Here is a 23294-nt window from a genome sequence, read left to right on the forward strand (position 1 = left end):
TACTGAAGAGCAGTTTTGGTGAAAGACAAAGGAATGTTAATTTATTATTTATTTGGGAGACAGAACCCTGACCAAAGAGTAATCTGAACAGTTAAGTGAATATCAGAGTGGCCATGCCTACAATTTTCCAATATCCTACACAGTAACAAAAACATTATTTTATAAGCACCTACATACAATCAGTGTCCCTTAAGGAAGACAAAAGCCAATGAAGCTTCTAGCTTTGCTTCTTCATCTGCAAAACAAGGATGTCAGAAGTTATCTACTTCTTTCAGTATATTTCCCAAAGGACAAAAATGAAAAATTTCAGCATTCTCTATAGTTAAACTTCCATTTCTGATAATATAATGTAGCAATCATATGACAGGGAAAATACAATCACAAAAAGTTCCAAGCTTAATTGCAGCCCGCTTGACAGAAAAGACTGAAAAGTATGTACCAAGAAAAGCCACAAAAGGGTTAATTAAGACTTTAGATGGCTCACACTCTTCCCAGACCAAATTAAAAACACATCTGAAACAARTAGTAAATAGGTACTACACCTGCTTTGCAGGTGTAAAGCACATTCAAGAGCATTCAGCTCAAGCAGGATTATCACCAGCATTTCCTGTGACATATTACAGTGTGTGGACATATTAACCTGGATGTCTAATATAGTTTGAAACCTTGAAGTTTGTAGTGATACTACACAAAGAGATTACCTAAATATTTTCTTAGTAATCAAAATTTTTCTCCGTAGTTCAGTCAATTTTGACTGGCTATGCAACACCCCATATAAGTTATTTGGCTACTCCACTCCAGTACTTTAAAGAAACACAACAGGATCCACATAAAACAAAAATTCCCTTTTGGTACCATGGCCATGTAGGTCAATAAACTAAGCAATGACAGGCGAAGAGGAAAAGATCCTCACATGATAGAAAAGTAGCTAAAAACATAGGAAACAAAACCAATTTTGATTTCACACTGGAGGGGCCACCACCAGATTCCTAAAGGAATTTAATCTCAGACCAATACCATGGAACATATTCCAAATGACCTGGAAAAGGGAACGAACARTGAGATGACAGAATCTGTGAATGATCACCAATTATTTAAAGCTGGCTGTGAAGAATGACAGAAGGCATGTATGACGCTGAGTAAGAGGCATTAAAATAGTCAACGTTTGTAATAGTCAATATTTAAAATAGTTGCAGGTAAAGTGATGCATGTGTGAAAAAGTAATCTGAAATTCATATATACATGAAAAATAATGGCCTTTTTTCATAATCATGAGTGAAACAGTGGAATCATGACAGATTGAGCTGATGCTTTTTCAGAATTTGACAAATAGAGAACTGAGTGCAACTAATTATTAGAAAAGGACTTGTTAACAAAGCAAAAAGCCGCATGCAACTGAAAACTGTAGTTTTGGTCTTCCCATCTCAAAAACAAAACTGGGGAAGTTCAGAAAGCAGTTGCAAGGTTAGGTGGTATGCAATCCCTTGTGAATCAAACTCCTCTGCTAGATGTACACTCTACTTAATTAAATTTGCATTTTCTATGGAACTCCAGGGACCAGGTTGTTTTCACTCCCTCTCATCCTGTGTGACCTTGGCCAAATGCAATCATATAATGAAAACCTAATTGTCTCAAATGACAGGGGACATATCTCTTAAACATGCAGGCCAAATACTCTGAACTTACTACATACACCTCATGAACCATCTCAAGTGAAATCCCATGACCTAGGTGGTTTTCATTATTTTCAGTGTGACTACAGACTCTACCTGACCTAATAAAACAACACCTATGGTGCAGAGTGGAACTACTGCACACCATGTGAGAAAAACTCAAGAGTGAAACACTGAGTAAGACATAAAATCTTTACTTAGAAAAGTCATTGTCGACTAGGAATGGCCAATGGGACCTACCGTCTCTGAACAAAATGGTGTATTTTGTTTGGTTTTTTTTAATCACACTAGAGATGCTTCATAGAAAATCTCCAYATTATTTTATCACTTCATAAAATATTTTAATTGCACCTCAGCTACCAGAATAGCTAGACAACTCTAAGCTGCCAATCCCCTGACATCCTTAACCTCAGGTGATAAAAGAGAGTCCATTTTATCAGTAAGCATATATAAACACAATTGTCACTCAGCACTGCAATGAAGCCCTGCTTGTATGCAGAGACTTTGAGAGGACCACAGCAAGTGCTCATGTTTTCAGACTAGTAATTAGTTTACAGTTGTGAGCTCACTCCCTGTGCTAACAGAGGCTGAAGGTACACATGCAGAGCTACAGGTGTGACAAGAGGCACTCATCTCGGGCTTCTGTCAGACAGGCCCTCTAAGCAAAGCTGCACCACACAGCCAGACAGCAAGAAAATGCTGAGCTGCAGAAACCAGGGCTTGCTGTGAGGCAGAGCTAGTGAATGAACTGGCACTTAACATATGTTCGAAAAAAGATATTGTATTTAAAATAATTCAATATTGTGCACACAGGCTGTCAAGTCACTGAAGACTTTCATTCTTGACAGACAGGTTTTCAACAGGTAGTGTCACTTGGCAAGTCTYAAGGGGATAAATTTGATGTCAAATTCTGCTGAGATTATACTCCTAGAAATTCAAAAAGGTTCCCTTATTTTGTAAAAATGGGTTTTTATTAGAGAAAAGTGAACAACTCCATCTAGGTTGCAGAGTAGAATTCCACTTAATACTTGAACCAAACACTGGGAAAAAAACCCCATGCACACTACTGCCACTAGGACTTAAAATCAACAAACAGTAACCAGTATTATTTTCATAGTAAAGTAATGCATATGCCTCCCTGCCTCTTGTGATCTGATTAGTAGTCTATAAAAACCACAGAGGAGATCCCCAGACAGAAGTCTGAGACTGGTAAACCAAAAACCACTTACATATGAAACCCAAACAGAAAGAGAGTATTTTCTAGTATTTTTGTTATCATKCTAAAATCAACATGGTATTTTAATCATCCAATAAATTGCTATTGTATTCACCGTCCTGTATTATTGTCAGAAAAATGGTAATTGAATCATTCTCTTACTGCTTCCATTTAAACAAAAGCTTCTGTTCATAGCTAAGTTATTTGATGCTATTATCAGGATTTAAATTTTTTATTTACATGTGGCCCAGTAAATAGCGAAAAGAAAATCCAAGCAGTTAAAAAAGTCTCAAGTGATTACTTTCCTAACAATAGACAATGCAAACTCCTTTTAATCATCTTACCCTATTTTTGTACTACAATAGCAGAAGCATAGGTAAAAAAAAAAAAAAAAAATCCACCCAACTTTCTTAAATATTATGAAATTCCACACAAAGATTACCCTCATGACAGCAGTCTTCAGCCTGGTAGAAATATAAAAAAAAAAAAAAAAAAAAATCCACCCAACTTTCTTAAATATTATGAAATTCCACACAAAGATTACCCTCATGACAGCAGTCTTCAGCCTGGTAGAAATATAACCACATGCACACACACAAATSCTGCATGATTGGCAGGCTTCCTGTGCTTCACTAATGCTCAGATGTGGAACAGCGGGAAGTCTGTTAGGGCTTGAAAAAATCTACCCTGAAACAAATGGGAACCTTTCCATTAATTCCAGTGGGCTCTGGTTCAGACTGGTTAAGCATCAGCAGTAACGAATGAGGAATTTACACCCTACCAACTCCTCTTAATCAAACAAATGAAGCTAAATTCCCCWTTTTCCATACAGTTCAGTACACACAATGTGTTTTCCACAAAAGCTTGATATGAAAGGCTTCCCCATTTGCATTTTCAGAAATCACTTCTGGCAACAACACATAAGCTTTAATCAAATCATAGAAAAGTGATTCTGAAATCAAAACAAAAGTGCCAACTCATTATTACCAATTCTCAGAAGAAAGAGTTTAAGAAAATAAGGAGAACGCACAATGCCATGAATTATAACAGAATTGGAGCTTTATGGATGAACAGAATAAAATTAATTCCAGAATAATTTTCCCTGCTCCAAGACTCATGTCACTATGCTCTGAAGTTTTAGAAAATCTAGAAAGTGTTGACTTAAGCATATTTCTCTGCAGCATTGAAACAGCAGAACAAAGGCAGACTTCAGATAGCAGGTACCCAAAGTCTTGATCTTTTATAGGAGCTTGGAGCCACAAAGAGGAACACAAAGTTGAGAAATGAACCATATCTTCACTGCAGTGAAACTCAGGAAGCCACCCAGTAACTTCTTTGTGGCCAGCACTGCTTCCCACAAACATTTTCTGAACTTTCCTCCAACAGCATTTTTCCAACTGTCCAACAGTTTCCTCCCTGAGGAAATTTTCAGGCCACACCAAAGGCATGAACCAACTGAGTTACTCTCATTGTTACAAAGAGTTTTGAACAGTGACCTCCCATCTTTCAGGAGAGAAGTCTCACCAACTCTGTGAAAGTCTGCACTTTACATTTAACATTTTATAATACACACAAACATTTTGAATGACAACACAGAAAATAGGTGATGGGATATCTAGATGGGTTTGGATTATTTTGATTTCCACTAACACCAGTTTTCTACATAAAAGTTTCAGTTTATGTAAGACAGTAAGGGACAAATTACAAATTATTACCATTTGTAATAATCCATCTATCTACAATCTTCTATCCTGTAAATCTTACTTCAATGACATATGTATTCTTCTAGCATTCAAGATCCAAAATATTCTGTAGGCACAGGGTAATTTTCAATTGCAAATGAACTGGCCTGTAGTTTGACTTGCAGACAGCCTACAAATACAGTGAATCCCAGGTCTGTACATTACAGACAAAAAAAAACCAGAATGGTACATGGAAAAAAAATTCCAGATTTCCTTCGGAATTTCCCAGTTTTTAAGTACCTAGATATGAGGAAAACAGAACAGGTTGCAGGAAAGTTTAATGAGGGAACACAAGAACAGAGAAATAGCTTTCAGAATACACCATTTCTAGCAATGGCCACTTCAGCAATTGGAAAATGGTACCGTATACACCGTTCATCTGCACACAGAATAAAAGTAGTATGGATTTATAGACTGTGTCAGAAATGAAAATGGATTTTCATTCTGTTTTAATTTCTTTGCTTTATGTTTTTGATTAACCACCAACATGCTTTAGTCAAACATGATAATTTTTTTCCCTTCTAAATTTCAGGAAATAATACATTGAACATGATTGAAGTTTTTATTATATACCCTAGACTACAGTGGCTATAGTGTTGAGAACAGCGAAAGTACTACATTTTTCATTTCCACTGATTAATATTAAATCAAGTCTCTTACATACACTGAAAATCTGGGCTGTCTCTAATGCAGTAATACAATTTATACAGTCCCAAAAATCTCAAACCACTCCGATGAATCAACTACTCACCTGCAAGAAAAGACCATTTTCAAAGAAGATTTTATTGAGAAATAAAAAAGCTAAAGAACAAAAGTTACAGTTCATATTTTTACAGTATTTTTACACTTGGACCTTATATATCTTCTATTTAAACATAAGGTCTTTTAAAATGCTTTGTGTGTTTGTTAACAGCATGGAAACCCATGGCTGTTCTCCACAGATTTTTAACTCTCTGTTTATTACTTTGTCTCCCCTACAGCTACAGAAGCAGAAAAAGTCTTCAATATAAGCAGATAAAGATTCCACAAGCAAAATTCTCACTTGACCATAAACAGAAAATTTTGCATGGTGTTTCACATGGATATAGTATAAATCTGTTGGTGCTGTACTGTACTGCAAGTTTATTTTTAGCAATTCATACAATGGAAACTTCATAACAAATTACCTTTTGCTAGACTTGATTCTGTGGAGCAGCCTGTCACTTAGTTTTCATCAAGAAATGCAGAAAACAAAGCAAACTCCAGAAAGAGTTTTGAGAATTTCTCCCTATTGCTTTGGCAAATGTCACCTTGGCATGAATACAACTCATATTCCTCCAGCAACTGATTCAGCACTTGAGTACAGCTCTCCTCCAGCACACAGCTCAGTCARCTGAAGTATAATCAGCTCTGGTTAAAAATGCCAATCTCACTGTGACCAGTCTGACACTCTGCAAATTATCTTAAAGGCTTTTACTGATAACTGCTGAACTTTAGCAAATCTCAGTCAGTGAGCTGCAAAAATGAAATTAGAGCATCTCTCACAAAAAATGCAAGAATTGCTTTTAATTTCCGGATTATAATGAATAATGCTATAAATGTATAGACTTCTTTCTTGGGATATATTCTTTCATGGGATATATAATTTGAACCAACTTCATGGTACTGTGTCTGAATTAACCCTTGTTTACATGGGGTAAAATCTCCTACATCTCTCCTAGGAAGAGATGGAAAAATGGGAAGAGATGGTGGAACGGCAGGAAAAAATGTTATGAATATTTATCTTAACATTCACAGTCACCATCATCCACATTAAAGCCAAAATTTAGAGCTTACTGAATGTTCACATCTATTTTAGAATCATCATCAACATAGGGGAAAAGTCAAATATAAAAGCCACAGCAAGTAATTTATACTGTTTTAAGGGAAGTACACGTAAGAATATCTTGTTTGGAACAGACTGTTTTTGCAGTCTATGACTGCAAAATTGATAAAGTCAATTCATTTTTGCTTTTCTGCTCTAGAAAAAAAAGCAGAATTTTCTTTTAAAGCCAGCAAATTTTCCTTCATGTTTACAGTGAATAAAAGACATATTCTACAGTGTTTTCTTAAAGACAGCTCAGGGGTCAGTACCAGCCAGTAGAAAGTCATTCTTCTATTTCACTTATAGAAACTGAAGTTTATATTGGCTTATCCCATTTATAAGGTACATTTCTGAAGTTGAACGAGTATTTGTAGCCCTGATGCCTTAATTAATGCAAGAGCTCATGAAAATATGTCAGAAGAAAGAACAATCTTGTTACAGTCTCTTTGAAATGCAGATGGTTCTGTGAGCTTATAAGGCCTTTGCATATACGTACTTTGTACCGATTCCTGGTTTTTTGAACCATGATGTGTAAAGCAATTATTTCACCTCGACAAGGAAACTCTGGAAATGTCAAGGGCTCTTCCAACTTATACTGTGACAATGAATTACTGAAGAAATAAGGGGTTTTGCTACTTCACTGAGGAAAGACATTTTCTGACCTTTTGCTGCTTTATGGCAATAATGAGTTTTTTACAAAACTCTGAGTCTTTTTCTTATTAAAAGAAAAAACATTTGAGGAACAGCCTTGACCTTAACCTTGGGCGAATGAACAGAATACTGATTTTGAGAAGCATGTGAGCCCTGAGACACTGTAACTTACTGACATCATGTTGACAAGGTGTAGGGCTGTGCTGTACACGAACCCAAGACAGTGARGGTCACCTATCTTAATTCACTTAGTTAAATGCTGTGATCATACAGATCTAGTATTATTCTTTCTAATGGCAGTTTTACCTCAGTAATGTTGGATTTCAAAGGAAAGATTTCTACTAGAATATCATTTTCAGTCTCTTACCTTTCAAAATACATATTCAGCTTAATTTCAACAAGAGCAGACATTTGAAGTATTCACCTTCTTTTTCTGCAATATATAATTTCTTTACAGAAATACCACACCACACAAGCAACTGAGTTTGTGAACAATCCAGAATCACTGTGGGCAGCAAAAAATCCCTGTGCACAACAATTGAGTGAAGCATTTATCCAGGTTACTACATTCTTACACAAATACAGATTAAAAAAAAATTGAAGTTATTCTAAAATAGAGCAAACTTGATATAATAGCTTACAACATTAAATGTAACAATGAGAGACAGCAAAAAGAAATTTGAAACTTTCACTTCTGATGGGAAAATAAGGAAAACAGTAAATAAAATCTTAGCTTTTCCAGTAAATAAATTTTAACTGATTGTAATGGAACTTATGAATTATTAAAGATATGTCATGTTGTGGTGGCCTTATATGTAAAATACCCAAACCTCATCACTGTAAGGCTGCAGTGTTGAAGTAAAGAGAACTGAGCAGCAGCTCTAACAACCTGTGCACAATTAAAAGTTTTTGGGATTATGATTCAGAAATATTTAATTTGAAAAATGTAATCTACCATTTACATCAAGAATTGCATAGAAATATAAAATGCAAGTGTTATGCTAAAATAATTAAAGAATAGAATAAAGCATAAAAGAGCAGTATAGAGGGATTTCTGAATTCCCGTCACGATACTTGCATTACACACTTAATCAAGTGACCTAATGTTTCTAAATGCTCAAAGAGATTATCTGCATCCCAAAGGAAACACAGGGATTAGTATTTATGAGGCTCACCAAACATGCAATCCTCTATTATTGAATACTGCAGGGATGGATGATGGGATATGAGATGCAGATGGGCTAAGAGCCAAGGCAACACAGAACCACAGCCCAAACTTCCTGACAGCAAGAGCTACACCCCAGAAACTCATATGGCTGACAGTCAAAAGAAAAACACCACTTATCTCTGATGTGAATGGCAGCAGAGCTCGCTGGAACAGCAGCCTCCCATTACAGAGTGGAGCTGAGCTCTGCCCAGAGCTGCCAGGTCAGCATGACATGCACTGCGTGAAGTGGCTGAGGGATCCAGAGTCCTGTGCCGGCAACTCGTGCCTTATAAACCTACAGGGGATCACTGCAATTTGTGATTTTCTTCAAATGGGAAGATGACAGAGTCCCGATGTCRGCGTGCATATGTATAATTTTGCACAAAAATGGTAATTTGGAAAAGCAAAGAAAGTGTCTGTGATTTTGTCCTTTCTTGACCATTCTCCCTTTCCAGCTGTCACTATGTAAGCTCTGTCAGATGACCACACTGATCAATTTTCTGCAGTTTTGACACCAGAGTAGATTTTGGGTCTTAAGCCTGTCACAGACATGGAGTGTATTTATTGCATCCACTACCCAGCCAGCACACTCATCTGTGCATCTTCTGCTGCTACTGAGTAACTCCATTATGACAGATTTTTCACCTTTTTTTCTTCTTTTTTTTTTCCCTTCCTTTTTGTTAAGTAATTCTAAACAATTTAGATCATGAGTAAAAGAACTGGGGAAGAAGTAATTTCTGCCCTACAAAGTCTCAGGAATCATCTTTTACCTAGGCAAAATAAGTAAAAAATGGGACTAGAGGAGCCTGGAATGTCTATTTCTAAACCTAGATGAATCATTTTTATTTAGGTATGGATACAATATATAATGCTACAACCATTAAAATGCAATTTTAATATCCACAAATGACACATCAGTTCCAGAATGGAAAAGGCTTCTCTGTTGTCMTATATTGCAATAATGTGTATATTCTGCATATAGCAGATCCAGCCCGTTATAAGCAATCATTTATTTTGGCAATAAATAGTGCAGTATATGAGGTAATGCCTTCTTTCAAATGTCAAGGAGAGCAATGTAAAATTTGATTAATTTTGCTCTAGGCAAATAAAAGTTTGGAGAAAAATCACAAAATGTTTTTACAAGTTCTCTGTCTTGGATGTCTGCCTCTGAATAGATACATCTTCCAAATAAATTGACTACAATTAGTAATCTACAATGTTATTATGCCTTTGAAGTTTTCGTTTATGGTTAAGTCTGGAATCTTAAATGAAGGTAAAAGTTTTTTTCAGCCTAGAGCAAGCCCCACCCAAAACATATTTATTTTGAATATATCTTTCTAATTTTAAGAAATTCAAGTTCACTTTGAAGAAAAAGTGATGCTGCACATGTAGTCTACAAGATTTTGTGAAAGTCACTAAATTCATTAATAAATTTAGCAAGTTGGACTAAAACTAACACAGTGTGTTCTGACAGATTCTGATTAACAGCTCTGAATTAAAGGGTACATTTCCTTTCAGCATGTCATTTAGTTCTGATTCTCAAAATAAAATTGCCTTCTGTGGGATATAAAGTTTCAATACCGCTTCAAGACAGGCCATCTAGCAATGACTGTGGTCAGAAATAAGTTTGGTTTAGCAGTTAGGGGAATTGAGACTTAAATCCAGTTGGGTTTTAATTTAGCTGAATCACCAAAACTTGATGAAATGCCATAAGACTGTTGAAAAGAAAGCAGATCTTTCACAATGGAAGAGATGATGTCACCCGCACAGCTGCCAAACCATCAACAATTTGGCTACTTTTTTATTTTTAAAGACAAAGTCACAAAAATGGGGTGAAACAATTTTGTTTCTTTTCTCTTCAAATGCATGTAAATCAGGTTTTTTACTTATGCAACTTTTAATTTACTTTATGCATTCTATTTATGCTTTCCTAAGCTATACATTACAGAGAAAAATTATACTCTCAACATAATTTTAGCTTTCTGTTTTTCATTTTCTTATTTTACTACTGAATCTTTAAAGCTAAGAGAAAATGTGGATGTTTCAGACCCAAAACTGAAAGACAGTAGGTTTTTCATAGCAAATTTACATAAATGCAAGCTCCCCAATAAACTACAAATCTACACTGAGACCAAGCAATTGAGACATAGATTCATCATTTCTGAAAAAAAATCAACAGTGTGATGAAGAAATAACCAGAAAGACAAAAGGGGTGGGTTTTAGCACGAGAGAGAGAAACAATCACTCTGAGGTGCACAGGTCCGGCTCCATCTGCAGAGCTCACCAGACTGGTTTAGCACGACAAGGTTCAACCAGCAGATGTGGTTTCCCACTCCTTCCCCCTGGGGCTGTGGCTCCAGAGGCAGCCAGACAGCACTTGGAGGGTTATTTCTCCCTCTGCCTCCCCTCTTCCAAACACACACCCTCCTTGCCCCTGCCCTGGGTTGCTGCTGGCATCCATCAGCCCCTCCAATGTGCAGATCCAACCTACATGACAGAGGAAAACCAGGCTAGCAAGTTGGATTGGTCCACAGAGGTATCCAAGCAGTGCCGAAATGAATGCAAAATAGGCATTGGGAGCACATGGCTGGGAATGGGAAGGGGAGAAAGTGAAGCACATCGCCAGCAGAAACCTGTTGGATCACTTTACACTGTGCCATGAAACAGAAACCTGATTTAATTTCAGAGCCAAAAGAATCGGTCTGCCTGTCCCTCAAAATTCCTTCTAGTCCCATTCTTTGTGCCGAAATGAGCACTTGGCTATCCAACATATATCCAGAGGGGGAAGAAAAAAGGCTAATGAAAATCTGAACCAATATCCTGACCTGGTTCATAGCCCAGCTCTGTGAGTGGTTTTGGTGCCCAAGAGAAGGGGGAGCAGTGGTGAAGCACTGTGTGGGGCAGGATATTCTCGGTGGTAGCAGCAGAGCCTACCAGCTTAAACTCCATGAAACTACTGCCTCTGGCTGAGGTTCCCAGTGTGGTCAGAGCTGATCTCAGCTGGTGAATCCTGTGGCCAGACCCTCCATCTGCCACCAGCCACACACTGATCCCCTGCTCCAGCCATACAGCTACAGGGCAGGTTGATTCAGCTCACTGATGTGGTAGAAACCTTTCCTCCTCTTTWGCGTGGCTTCCAGAACAGTCTGAAATTGATCTGGCAGAAGCATCATCTTGTCACCATGTGATTTCTACATCTAACTCAAGAGAAGGAAGAATGAAGGAGGAAAGGGAGAGGATAGGCTGGCCATCTTGGCAATAACCCACCACCAGACTGGCTTTGCAATCCTCAAAACCCACAAGCCACTCCTCTCATCTARGTTTTGGAGATCCCACCCTAGATTTTCATTCCACGTCTGCTSTTACACAAGTACAATTGCTGTGGGTCTGCACCACAAACCAGATYAGTTCATTGAGAGAAAAGCTTGTTTTTAACCCCAACCACTCCTCTGGGCTGCCACAGATCAGAGGGAAACTGCAGGCAAGGTCTGAAGCCAGGGAGAGGAACACCTTCTTCTAACACTAAAGATGACAAATGAGGAACTACAGTTTAAAACACTGCCCATGTGTATCAGACCACAGGAAAGGTTTATATTTGAATGAAGAAAGTCTGCCATCTGAGAGAGATGATTTACTAGAAGTAGTCAGTGAAATAAGACCTGAGCAATTTTCTTCTGTAAAATGGAACTGCAGGCACACTGGTTTGCAGCGTTTTCCCTCTGGTGTTCTTTAGTATTAACAACAGGAGAGAAGTGTGCAGTACTTTGACACAAGGCTACCACAGGGCTACAATGTTACCAGACATCAGGCCTTGAAAAAAGGAAAGTAGACAATGATCAGTATATTCATCAGATCTGCTGGATCAACCCCGGTTGATGTCCAGAGATCAGAAAACAGCACTCAGTCTGAGAAGCTGAAAAGTTCTATGATGTTACCCCACAAGTGGCAAACACACAGCCCAAGGTCAGTTCTAATAGACCAGAGTAACAAAGACACTGCTACCTCTGTAATCAAGACACTATGTCTTACTACTTTAACTTAACATTCTGCTGAAAACTTGGCTGTAACAGTTGACTTGGCACTAAACTAATTAATGTCTCATGCACAAATTCTTCCATGAAGGAGTGCCTATTTTGGTGTAAAAAATCTGAACAGAATAAAGCTCAGTTTTCCTGCTTCAATTAAAAACCACACTTAATTACATGAGACATCCCATCATTCATACTAGTAAATATATATGTTATCAATTCATTCTGATAGAGATGAAGATAAATGCATCCATTAAATAAAAATAYATTATGCTGAAAGAATGTATACATTATATGCAAAACCACTCAAGGGTTCAGGAACACTGAACCTGCACTGAAAGCAGGTAAAATAGTAACTTAATGTTCTACATGTGCTCAGCTACAACAGCACCATTTTCTCACCTGAATAACCACAACAAACTGAAAAGTTCTCTTTTTGTTATGTTTAATAGAATCTTGAGATTTAATTGCCTATTTGCTCTTCTGAAGTACTCTGCAAACCCAAAGATTTGGTTAACCTTATCTTCCATTTATTATTTCACTTTCTAATTCAAATTTCTACAAAAAGGAAAGCATTAGCATAATAGGAATACTTCATCAGACACGAGGTGATTTATGTGATGTGATTTTTCAAAGTAGACTAGGACAAGAGCAAAATGTGCACAAAGAAGGGAAAAGATTATACAGGAGTTTAGAAAGAACCCAACAAAACCTGCAGGTRTATGTTTAAGCATAATAGGCAAAAGAGTATGCCAATGTCAAAACAGTCAGGACATGGAAAAATCAAACAGTTAAAGAAAGAGCAAGACTCCAGAGTGACACAGTTTATAATTTTGGTAATAAGAACACTGCATGGACAGTTTAAGATGTTTTGTTAAACAAAGCAAACAAAACAAAACAAGACAAAATAAGACAAAACAAGACAAAACAAGACAAAACAAGACAAAACAACAAAACACAAAGAGAGTCAAGGTTGCTGAAAATATTTCTAATGTTAATTCTAAACCTATTACTTGGTTTCAATAAATAAAAAACAAACAGTAAGCAGAAATCATCTCATTTACACACATATATAATCACTCCTAATAATTCAGGACGCTGAACAGAAGTTTTAATCCTTATATGACAAAGCATAATTTCAGTATGAGGCACAAAGTAAACTGCCAAAAGAATAGAGCTTTGCTGAGAAAAGACAGGGAAATCCTATATGGTGCATAAGAAGGTGCTGGTGAAGAGTTAAGTTTTTGCTTTTAATAACTGCAGTTTTGAAAGGTACATAAAAACAGTGTGGATTTACAGGCGTGCAAGCAACTTCCTCTGCTCATGATTCTTAAAAAACACATCTCATCCAGCATAAGATTTCCACCTACTACAGCTTCTGACTCCCTCCCCACTCCCTGCCCACATTTCACACAATGCACACAAAAACTAAGGACATGACGACGTATGTAGCAAACAGTGAAGGATCATCAGGGCATAGCACCATGGAAGCAATTTGGGGATGTATTTCCTAGAGCTCAGGTTCCTGAGCTTGTCCCTATTCTGCTTAGTCCAGGAATTGTCTACTCAAACACCTCTGCTGAGCTCAATCACAGGCCATCCCCACAAGGAGAAGAAGGTCTCTGCAGCATGCCTGAGAACATCTCACCAGGGCATAACATTGCACAGGAATGCTATGACTCACTAAGCATTTTTTCGAAGGCAAATGGGGAAGGCAAATGGGAGTAGCTGCACCTTAATTCAATTAGTATGCAGGAATTATCAGGCAGTGCTGCCATCAATAGACAGGCACAGTGCTGCTCCTGCTCAGAAAAGMAGGACCAGATGTAAATTGCAAAAGGCCACCCTACCCACTTCCATGCAGTTATTGCAGCACAATGCGCATTCATCTTGCAGGCAACAGATCACTGTCTCCACTGCACTACCTTTTCTTTGCCTGGATTTACTTCTTCATATAATGAAATACAGAAATGTTACGAAAACGCTGGACGGGATCTGTTCCAGTGAGCTGTATGAAAAAACTGTCTGCCTGAAAAGTTTGTAGTCCTTAGCAAACTAATAATGTTGAATCATAAAACAGATGGTGCTTATAGAGCTACAGAGTTATAGCAAACTTCAGCTCCAATTCATGTGATTGTGGCATTTAGGATCCAACCCACRTTATTATGGAACAAAAGCAATCACAAGCCTAGGAACTTCACAGCTTCTCTCAAACTCAAGCTTTCCACTTGCAAGGTCATATTGTACAGCTGCATCAAGATGCATTAGGGAGAGCAGTTCATTTGGAACACAGGGGAGAGGGTTTGGAAAGGGCTCTTGGCACTGTGCCTCCCTGTGCACCTCAGGCTCACAGCTGCTCCTCAACACGTCCATGTCCCAAAGCACTTTACTCATTACTCAGCAGTGTTCCAGAGCTCTCTGAAATAGGAACCTCATGTTGATCACACTGAAGTACTTACAGCATCCAGGGGATGATGTTTCTGTATTTAAAGCCACTTACTTAAAAGCAAAAGGCATGCTAAAAGATTTTGTTTCACCTGGAAGAAAATACTTCACTTACAGAAGACAGTTCAGATGATAAACTGTACTTTTAATAAATCTTAACCATACTTACATGGGGAGTTATCCACAAACATGGGGTCTATGTTATGCAGCAGTTCTACTCTGGGAGAAGGTCTTCCTTCACTAAGAGAAATTTCAAAAGGAAATGTTAATTACCTTCCATGGCTCATTAGGGTTCTGCATCTTTATTTTAAGGATTGTTACCATCTTAATAGGGAGTGAGCTCACAACTGTAAACTAATTAGTATCATATTTAATCTGAATGCTCTTTTACAGCTTAGTAGCAACAGCTTTTGCCCCCATCAAGTTTTCCGTAACTTCAGTGGCATTTATTTGGATTACTCAAAAGTTTACAAAGTACAAAACCAGCCCTATCAAAAGAGGGGTTTGCAACAATCAACTTTAAGAATCAAATTTCACAGCATAAGCTGGCATGGCACTTGCTATGCACTCTGCATACCTGAACAAGTGCTGAAAGCTTTATGGCTGGGTGCCTTTAAAAACACCACAGGCACTGCTATCCCACAAAAAAAAAACCCACCTTCGATTTCTAATTGAGGTCACAAGGACTATTTAGATACTCCAAATCATGTTGTGTTAAAAAAGAAAAGCCATCTGTCTTTTTGTAGCCCTTCACTACACAGAGATGGTGTGGAAGAAATCTCTGACCTCACCCATATATTTTCTTAGCTAAGTAAATCCTAGACCTAAAAAACTGAGTGAAGGAAATTTACCCCTTAAAAAGGGCAACATGAGTAGGAAGACATAATTAGAAAGGACCTTGGCTACATGAAGACACAACAAAAATTTGTTTTTTGACAGTGAACCTAAACACACCCTTTAAGAAATTCCCAAATAATTTAAATTGTCTTTTATTTCATTAAGAAGATTAACTTAACACACAAAAATTCAACCAGGGCCCATAAGCTTCTTGACATCAAGAATAAAAAAATAAGGTAACATAAAACCTCAGTGAATACCTAAAAAGTTAGTTATTTTAATACATAAAATATATAATCTAAAGAATCACAGTTATTCTAATAAACAAAATATATAATTAAACAATATTGACCTCTAATTTAAAATTTTCAGTAACAAATAAATAAAATAATACTTTTCTATTAAATTTCTAAAACTATTTCTGGATGCTACATTTTGAGTGAGTACGGAACTAACAAGARGAATTAACAGATAAAATGTGTTCAGGTAATACACTATTGTAATTAATACAGAGGCGTTACAATTAATTATTAAGATACAGTGCTAGTAATTCAATGTATAGAAACTGCCACAAAAATGTTATTCTCAAAATATGAATGAAAGCCGAATTGTCCCCCCACACCCTGGTATCTATAGTAGTTACACTCTTAATTAAGGAATGCTCAGCCTTATTTAAATAAACTTCATCTTAGATTTAATAAAGTCTATCTGTCTCTATATGCTCCACTGACAGCTGTGGTTAAGTGCACCTTTTACCATCTGTTCGTAGGTAACAGCAACAAGAACCAGTGAGCAAAAGTTAAACTAGGACTGAAATTTATAGCCTGTGATTGACTCCGCAATAACTGTCTGCGAAGGTTTTCCTACCTTGCAATTTATGAACTGTATCTACATTTTTCAGTATATTTTAAAACAAAGAAACCAACATTATGCTAAGTAATCCAGTATCTTCCACCAGAATCAAATACAGAAGAATTAAGTAACTTACTCCTAATTACTTCTCATCTTTCTAGATTCAATATTTTCACAATGCCACTGAGTATTCACTGTGTGCTGTGTGAGCAGCAGGGCCAGAGAGGGATATACTCCATGAAGCTTATGGCATTGCTGCATTAAGCTCTGCAGAGCTGTTCCAGGATACAGAACTGTTTTTCAGTTGCAGTGTTACTCCAGTAACTCTTGTTGTGCACAGCATGGACATTTATAACCAGCATATATCACAAAACAATGGCCGAAGAACTTGGCACTGTATGTTGAAAAAAAAAAAAAAATCTGTTCCCACAGCAAAAGACATCAGGAAAACAGAAAATATTCTGGGGACAACAAATTGGAAATTTACATCTGTAACAGAGATCCCTTTTCCTGGAAGTGCCTTAACTTTGTCCTCCTTCTCCTTTATAAAACTCCACACAGACACAGACTCGACTACAGATTCACCTTGGCAGATGTTCTGCAAGGATATTGTGCATCAGGAATAAAGTCTAGCCAACTRAGCTACAATAACAAAGCAATCAAATTCTCTAGGGAAACTTGCCTTTGTATTTCAGTAACTGCCTCTGCAACCATATCTTACCATGCTCTAATTTTAGAATATTTATTTTTAGGCTTCAATATCCTAATACGTCATCCTAAACATAAGGAAGTTTTAATTTTATCTGGTTATTATTCTACCATGTCTGATGGCAGAATAATTAGGACATGTCTTAATTATTTAATTAAGCAGCTGTTTCTCAAAACAGTCCTTTATGTAAGAACAGCCTAATGAAAGTGTATGGCCCAACCTCAGTGTTGGTACGAGAATCAGCTAGGTCATGCTGAGATCATTGCTCTATCTTCTGATCTGCAAAGTTCTTAAAGCATACAGAAAGACTTGTTATTCCTTAGTGAGCACAAAGATCTACATGCAATCTTTCTCTTTCGTTGTTGTTAAGCAGCCAGAAGGTGTCCTTGGAAAGGAATCCAAGGTTTTTCAGGGTAAGTATGTTTGTCCTGCACAAAAACATTCTCCATGTCACTAAGCAAAATCTGAGCCTTTATAGCCCTGTCATATTTCTCTGGGTCTTATCTGCAATGCTTTCCTAAAATAATTATATTGCAGAGATGCTAGAAATAAACATTACTCTCAACTTTAGACTGCTCTTTCTTCAGTGTTAGTTTATATCACAACAATGRCATTTTTTAAACAGGTGTTTGATTCCTAAAACAAATGCAATCATTCAGTACAAAAGAATTCAAGTTGATCTTACTTCATTTACTTCACCCAATCAATTCTGATATCTCCAATAGTATAAAAACATAAACAGGAAACTTGCCATGCAAAATATATGAAAAAAACTTTAAGCTCTCTGCTTGCTAATAAGCTTTGACAAAATAATAGTTATTCGTAGCATATTTTATCCTGAATCTCTCACTGTCTATGTTACTTCATGTGTTCTACCATTCCCTGTTTCTGTTAATGCAAAATGAAATTCTTTCTCTGAGCATGGACACGCTGGAATATTCAGTACTGAATATCAAGATGTATCAAAAAAAATGCATCAAACAAAGAAAATTTTTATATAAGAAAAACTATTTTGCCTAGTGTCTTGATTTCAGTAGAGTAGGAAGCATCTGGAGAACAGATGTTTCTTAAACATGCAAATGCCTTTTGAGACACTTGCTTGGAAATAGGCAGTACAATTTAGACTCCTTGACTGGCTGCATTTTAGTACTCTTCTTGGTATTCTCAATTGCTATTTTTGTAAATTTTATCAGTGATATTATCACTGCGTTTTCAGAAATAATTTCTAACACATACATGGTTTTAGACTATATTGTAGTCTTACTCATGTTAATACAAGACAAAAGGGTAATCTTCTATTATTTATTATTTAATTATAAACCTTTATAAGACATTGATATTTGAGACTGGTAATATCTAATAGCTACCCAAAAATAAGTTGACACAGGAATACTATGCTAAGTTATTTTCAAAAAGAAGTTAGAGACATTAAAGGGGAAATCAAATTAAATTTCAAAGGTACTCATAGAAAAATAAAAATTGCATTGTACTGATTTGATTATTTGCTGCAACAAAATTTTGCACAGAAAAACAGTCCAAGATTGATATGGATGGACAAAGACCGGTGAAATCTGTGTTTGGAGATAACAGCATGARCCCAAGAGCAGGGAAAGGGCTCTTGTAACAGCCAATGTTAATGACAATCCATACTGGCATGACAGCAAGACCCCAGCACATCGAGGGACATCAAGGCCAGTTCCACTGGACAGGGACATCCAGAGATGAAGCACTGATGGCCTCAGGGACATGCTGAGGTGACATAGCACACAGAAGCAGCATCAAAAGCATGCCAACAGGCATAATCAGAACCTGTGCAGTGACCACTTGAAGAAGAACACAGAAGAAGCCTGGCATCCCTGGACTCCACAGCTGGCACCCTGGACCTTTGCACCACAGCAACAGATGCTGGGCCCAGTATGTTCACAAACATCCTGGTGTCGAGGTGCCAGGGGGATGGATGGCTTGACATCCTCCTCCTGTGTCTACCTGAGCAGACTTCTGAGACACACACACCTCTTGGTGAGTAAGACTATCAGGCAGTAAGAATGTGAGCAAAACTGCTTCATTTCAGTTTCTATGTTAAATAAAATCACACCCCTCTTTCATTAGGTCATTGATGCATTGTTGAAACAGAAATGGGTCAGCAGATGGATGTGGAAGGAGCAGAGAAGCTTTTGAGTTAAATTCCCTCTTAAAGATCTTTTAAGTAGCATGCAAATTTTTACCTAAGTGTTCAAACACTGAGGACACAAACATGATGCTTCCTCAGTTTCATACATTCTATGGAAGAAACATAAGAGTATAGCTAATTAGAAGCAAAAGAATGTATTTCGGTCCACAAGAAATGTGCTCCTGAACATCATCTTTTCCTGCTATTTCCTCCTAACCATTAAATGTCTTCTGGTCCTTCAAGTCAAAACCAAGTAGACAAGGCATGAAAGGAACACTTGGGTATACATGTGACTGTCAGCACTTCTTTATTCTACAAGAACTTAATATAATTGGTGTCACGTTAGCGTGATTCCTAGGTTGGACTACCAGTCATTTAAAGTCACAACAGAAAGTTCAGTTTGGTCTCAAATTTCCGAATCTATACTTAGGATTTAAAAATTTATGTTGAATTTCTGTGTATTGTATATATAATCATATTTCTACAGTATAAGTTTTTTTTAGTAGTAGAGTATTTATTATAAATTACATCACCATGTTTTATATTATTACAACGTAATTATATTATCTTAAATATATTAAGAACCCATCTTTTAAATATTGATTATTAGTAGACAGGTATCACTGAATAGATTCAATATTTTGTGACCTCTGAGAATACCTGCACCATCCCATATATTCTTTTGACTATCTAAATCAAGATTCCAAATTTATGATCTTTTTCCTTTTGATTACAAATGTAAAAAACAGCAGGCTCAGGATTAAAGTCCCCCACCTCCAAAAAAAAAAAAATCACAAGAAGCTTATGCATCTATTTATATTAGACTCTACTGAACAAAATACAGATTTAACACAGCGACTGGCTATTAATTTCCTTTTTTTCAAACGAGTTAGAATCTTAGCAAGTTATAATTTCACTCATTATGAGCCATTTGATCTCAGGAAAAAAACATATTTGAACTTTTCATAAGATGCCACCAAAAGGGCATTGTGCCTTCATTGTTCGCTATCCAATATTCAAGTGACCTTTTGAATTATGGTCATGAAATTTAATACACTCATTTATCCTGATTACACGGGAAAATCATGTGAAATTTGACATTTTGGCTGCCAGAGCAACCAGTGAAGAGCCTAACAATTAGAAAACCTGACTGGTTACCCATCCAGACAGAGGCCCTCTGTTTGACACCCCCGAAAGCTCTGGTGGTCGCCTGTTCCCTGGCAACGCCAGTAAACATTGCATTTATTCCCTCGGCAAAGAGAAAAATGCAAATGCAAGCAGCATCTGTCCTTCCCAACAGCTCTCCTGCTGAAGTAACCTGACCTAAGAAGATCAATCCATTGCAAAAAATACGTGGTTGAAACTGAACCTGAAGTAGGCAGGAATTCTACTGGTAGAAGTCTGTGGTTAGGTTGTACCCTTGACCGTGGTGAGGATCTTTTCCCACGGGAACACTGACAAGTAAAACATTTTACTTTTTCTGGCTGGATGGGAATCTCCATTCCTTCCTGGCAGTTAATGATCCCTGGCTTCAATTATACATTTCGCTATCTTCTTCCATTTGGAGGAGAGCCATACAGCACACCTGGGCACAAGGCCATAAGCCTGTAAACTCCAGCTACTGCAGAAAACCACCCCTTATCCCCTCAGAAACACAGGCAGCACTAATGAAACCCAACTCAGCAGCTTCAAAACAGGTAATGCCACAGGTACAGAAAAAACAATTCTGTACACCAGACATGGGGTTTATTATGAGGAGGTGTGGGGGGTTGGGTTTTCTTTTTTTTTTTTATGCTTTTCCCTCCAAGGTCTACATAGTCTTAACCCATCCTAACTAAGGATGGGTTCAACTCTTCCTACTCCAACTCTCGATTTCTCCTCTCTTATCCCTAACACTCCTGCTCATGCTTGTTTAGGAATGGAACTTAACTCTTGCAATTCATAGTCTAGGATACTAAGACACATAAAAATCAGTGTTATCTTGATGCATTGTGCAGAAAAGTGCAAAAATAACCTGTAACTGCTACATAAATACATTTGCTACAGCTACATTTCTTCCTGAGGAGGGGACAAAAGGTTGGAACACACATAATATAGCACAGTCAGCCCTCTATAAAAACAGAACAAAGACGACCAAAAGAAACAGAACACTAATCCTCAAATGAATGGCATGTAGGAAATAGAATTGTTAGTCCCTTTACTCTGCTTTAGCAGTATTAAGCTTTTCATCCTAAATGATTCTTATGTGAATTAAAACCACATTCTAAGACCTACAAGAATAAACATAACTTGTATGAAGACAGACAATAGGATTTAGCCCTATCAATGAATACATTACATGCAGCACTGAAAAGGAAGAAACAAAGGAATTTAAACCAATGCAAAACTAAAGGTTGGCCACAGAATTTAAAAATTCTGCAGAAACTTACGTTTTAAGGACTTTCTAATCCATTTTAGTAGAATAAAAGAACACTGAAATAACCCAGCTGGAGCTATGCTGCCTCTTTTTTCCATTTAAGCATGTCTGCACTGTGCTTTCGAGTATTCCAGCTTGCTTGGATCAATCACAACATCACAACCTCTCAGGAACCAGGTCAGGTCTACTTTTGAACTTGATCTCACCAGCCTTTTGAGACACTGGACAGCATAACATGGATCTGTGCAAATGGTTACACTTTAAGTTAGGCTGGCAGGTCCTGTACTGAGCTAACAAACCATCAAGATGTAATCCATGTTCAGTGAGTTTAATGTCTGCACACATTTCCCAAGTGTCCAATTCCAGGTGGACAATGCAGAGATACCTGACCGAGCTCTGTAGAGTTTAGGGTTTGGTACATGAAATTTACTAACTTATACTCCATGCTGTGCAAAATCAGTTCACACAGAATGTTACTGAAAAAAGATGCTATACTTGTGTCCTGTTGTGTTCATACTGAAAAATTCAAAATACCAGGTTAAAGCTGTATGGAGGCTTTGTATCTGTCACCAGGATTAATCTCCAACCTGGATAACTCTCTCATGGACAGCAGAGTTAACTGTGTTTGTACCTTCCCTTTAATTTAGGAAAGGAACAGGAATTTAGGAAATTCTCTCCCCATTGCAGTTCTGTTTTCTGGGCTGATTAAATTCCTCTCATACCAGAATGCTGACTCAGCGATCTGAAATGCAAGTTACCTGATAGCTTTCCAAACATCAAAGCCATCCAAAGGCTTAGTGCCATTGGTCTGTCCTCCAGCAAGGTGCACCAGGGTTGGCAGCCAGTCAGAGATATGGATGAGTTCATGATTCTCTACACCTTTTTGTTTCAGCAAAGGACTTGCAACAAAGCCGACACCTCTCACTCCTCCTTCCCAGAGGGTCCATTTTCTCCCTCTCAGTGGCCAGTTATTCCCACCTGCTAAAGTTTGTCCTCCATTATCTGAAAAACAAATAAGCAAAAAGAAATCTTGGTAAGAAAGAAACAGAACAATCCTCCCCACAACACCTSCTCATCCATTTGAAAAAATATTTTCACAATACAGGTGTGTAATGCAAGGACTTGCATAATGCTGTTAAGTGTCCATACAAGGTCAAATGTTCAGGCCAAGCAACAAACATATGCTACTTTTCAACACTTACAAATTATGTCAATGAAAAGTTATTGTGAGGCAAAAACTATACCATACTACAAGACAATAATTTAGAAAGACTATGATAGGAATGAACTCTGATCGTGATTCGAAATACCACAAAGTATCCAAAGCTTCCAGAACCAAAGACTTAAAAAATTTAGTTTCAACTAATTTAAAGACCATAAGAAGGGTTGCTATCAGTGCCATCATTAGTGTTCAGAACACACTTGTTTTCAAAACAGTACAGTATGTTTAAAATTAAAACCTGTTATTCCAGTCTCAGGAAAATAATTGCACACCAAGTTATAAA

The 23294-nt window shown here is 37.3% G+C and overlaps 1 protein-coding gene across 1 annotated transcript in view; it reads right to left on the bottom strand.

Annotated features, from left to right (window-relative positions):
* The window catches only part of ARSB (arylsulfatase B), a 62043-nt gene that overhangs the window by 8298 nt on the left and 30451 nt on the right, over positions 1-23294 (bottom strand). The window contains exons 5-6 of the mRNA XM_057363856.1: positions 22548-22791; positions 14975-15045 (exon numbers count right to left, since the gene is read on the bottom strand). Coding sequence (XP_057219839.1) covers positions 14975-15045; positions 22548-22791 — 315 coding nt within the window. The remainder of the gene's footprint in view (positions 1-14974; positions 15046-22547; positions 22792-23294) is intronic.

This window comes from Malurus melanocephalus, unplaced genomic scaffold (assembly GCF_030028575.1).
Source record: "Malurus melanocephalus ecotype Western Australia unplaced genomic scaffold, MMel_1.1 scaffold_31, whole genome shotgun sequence".
NCBI classification, from domain to species: domain Eukaryota; kingdom Metazoa; phylum Chordata; class Aves; order Passeriformes; family Maluridae; genus Malurus; species Malurus melanocephalus.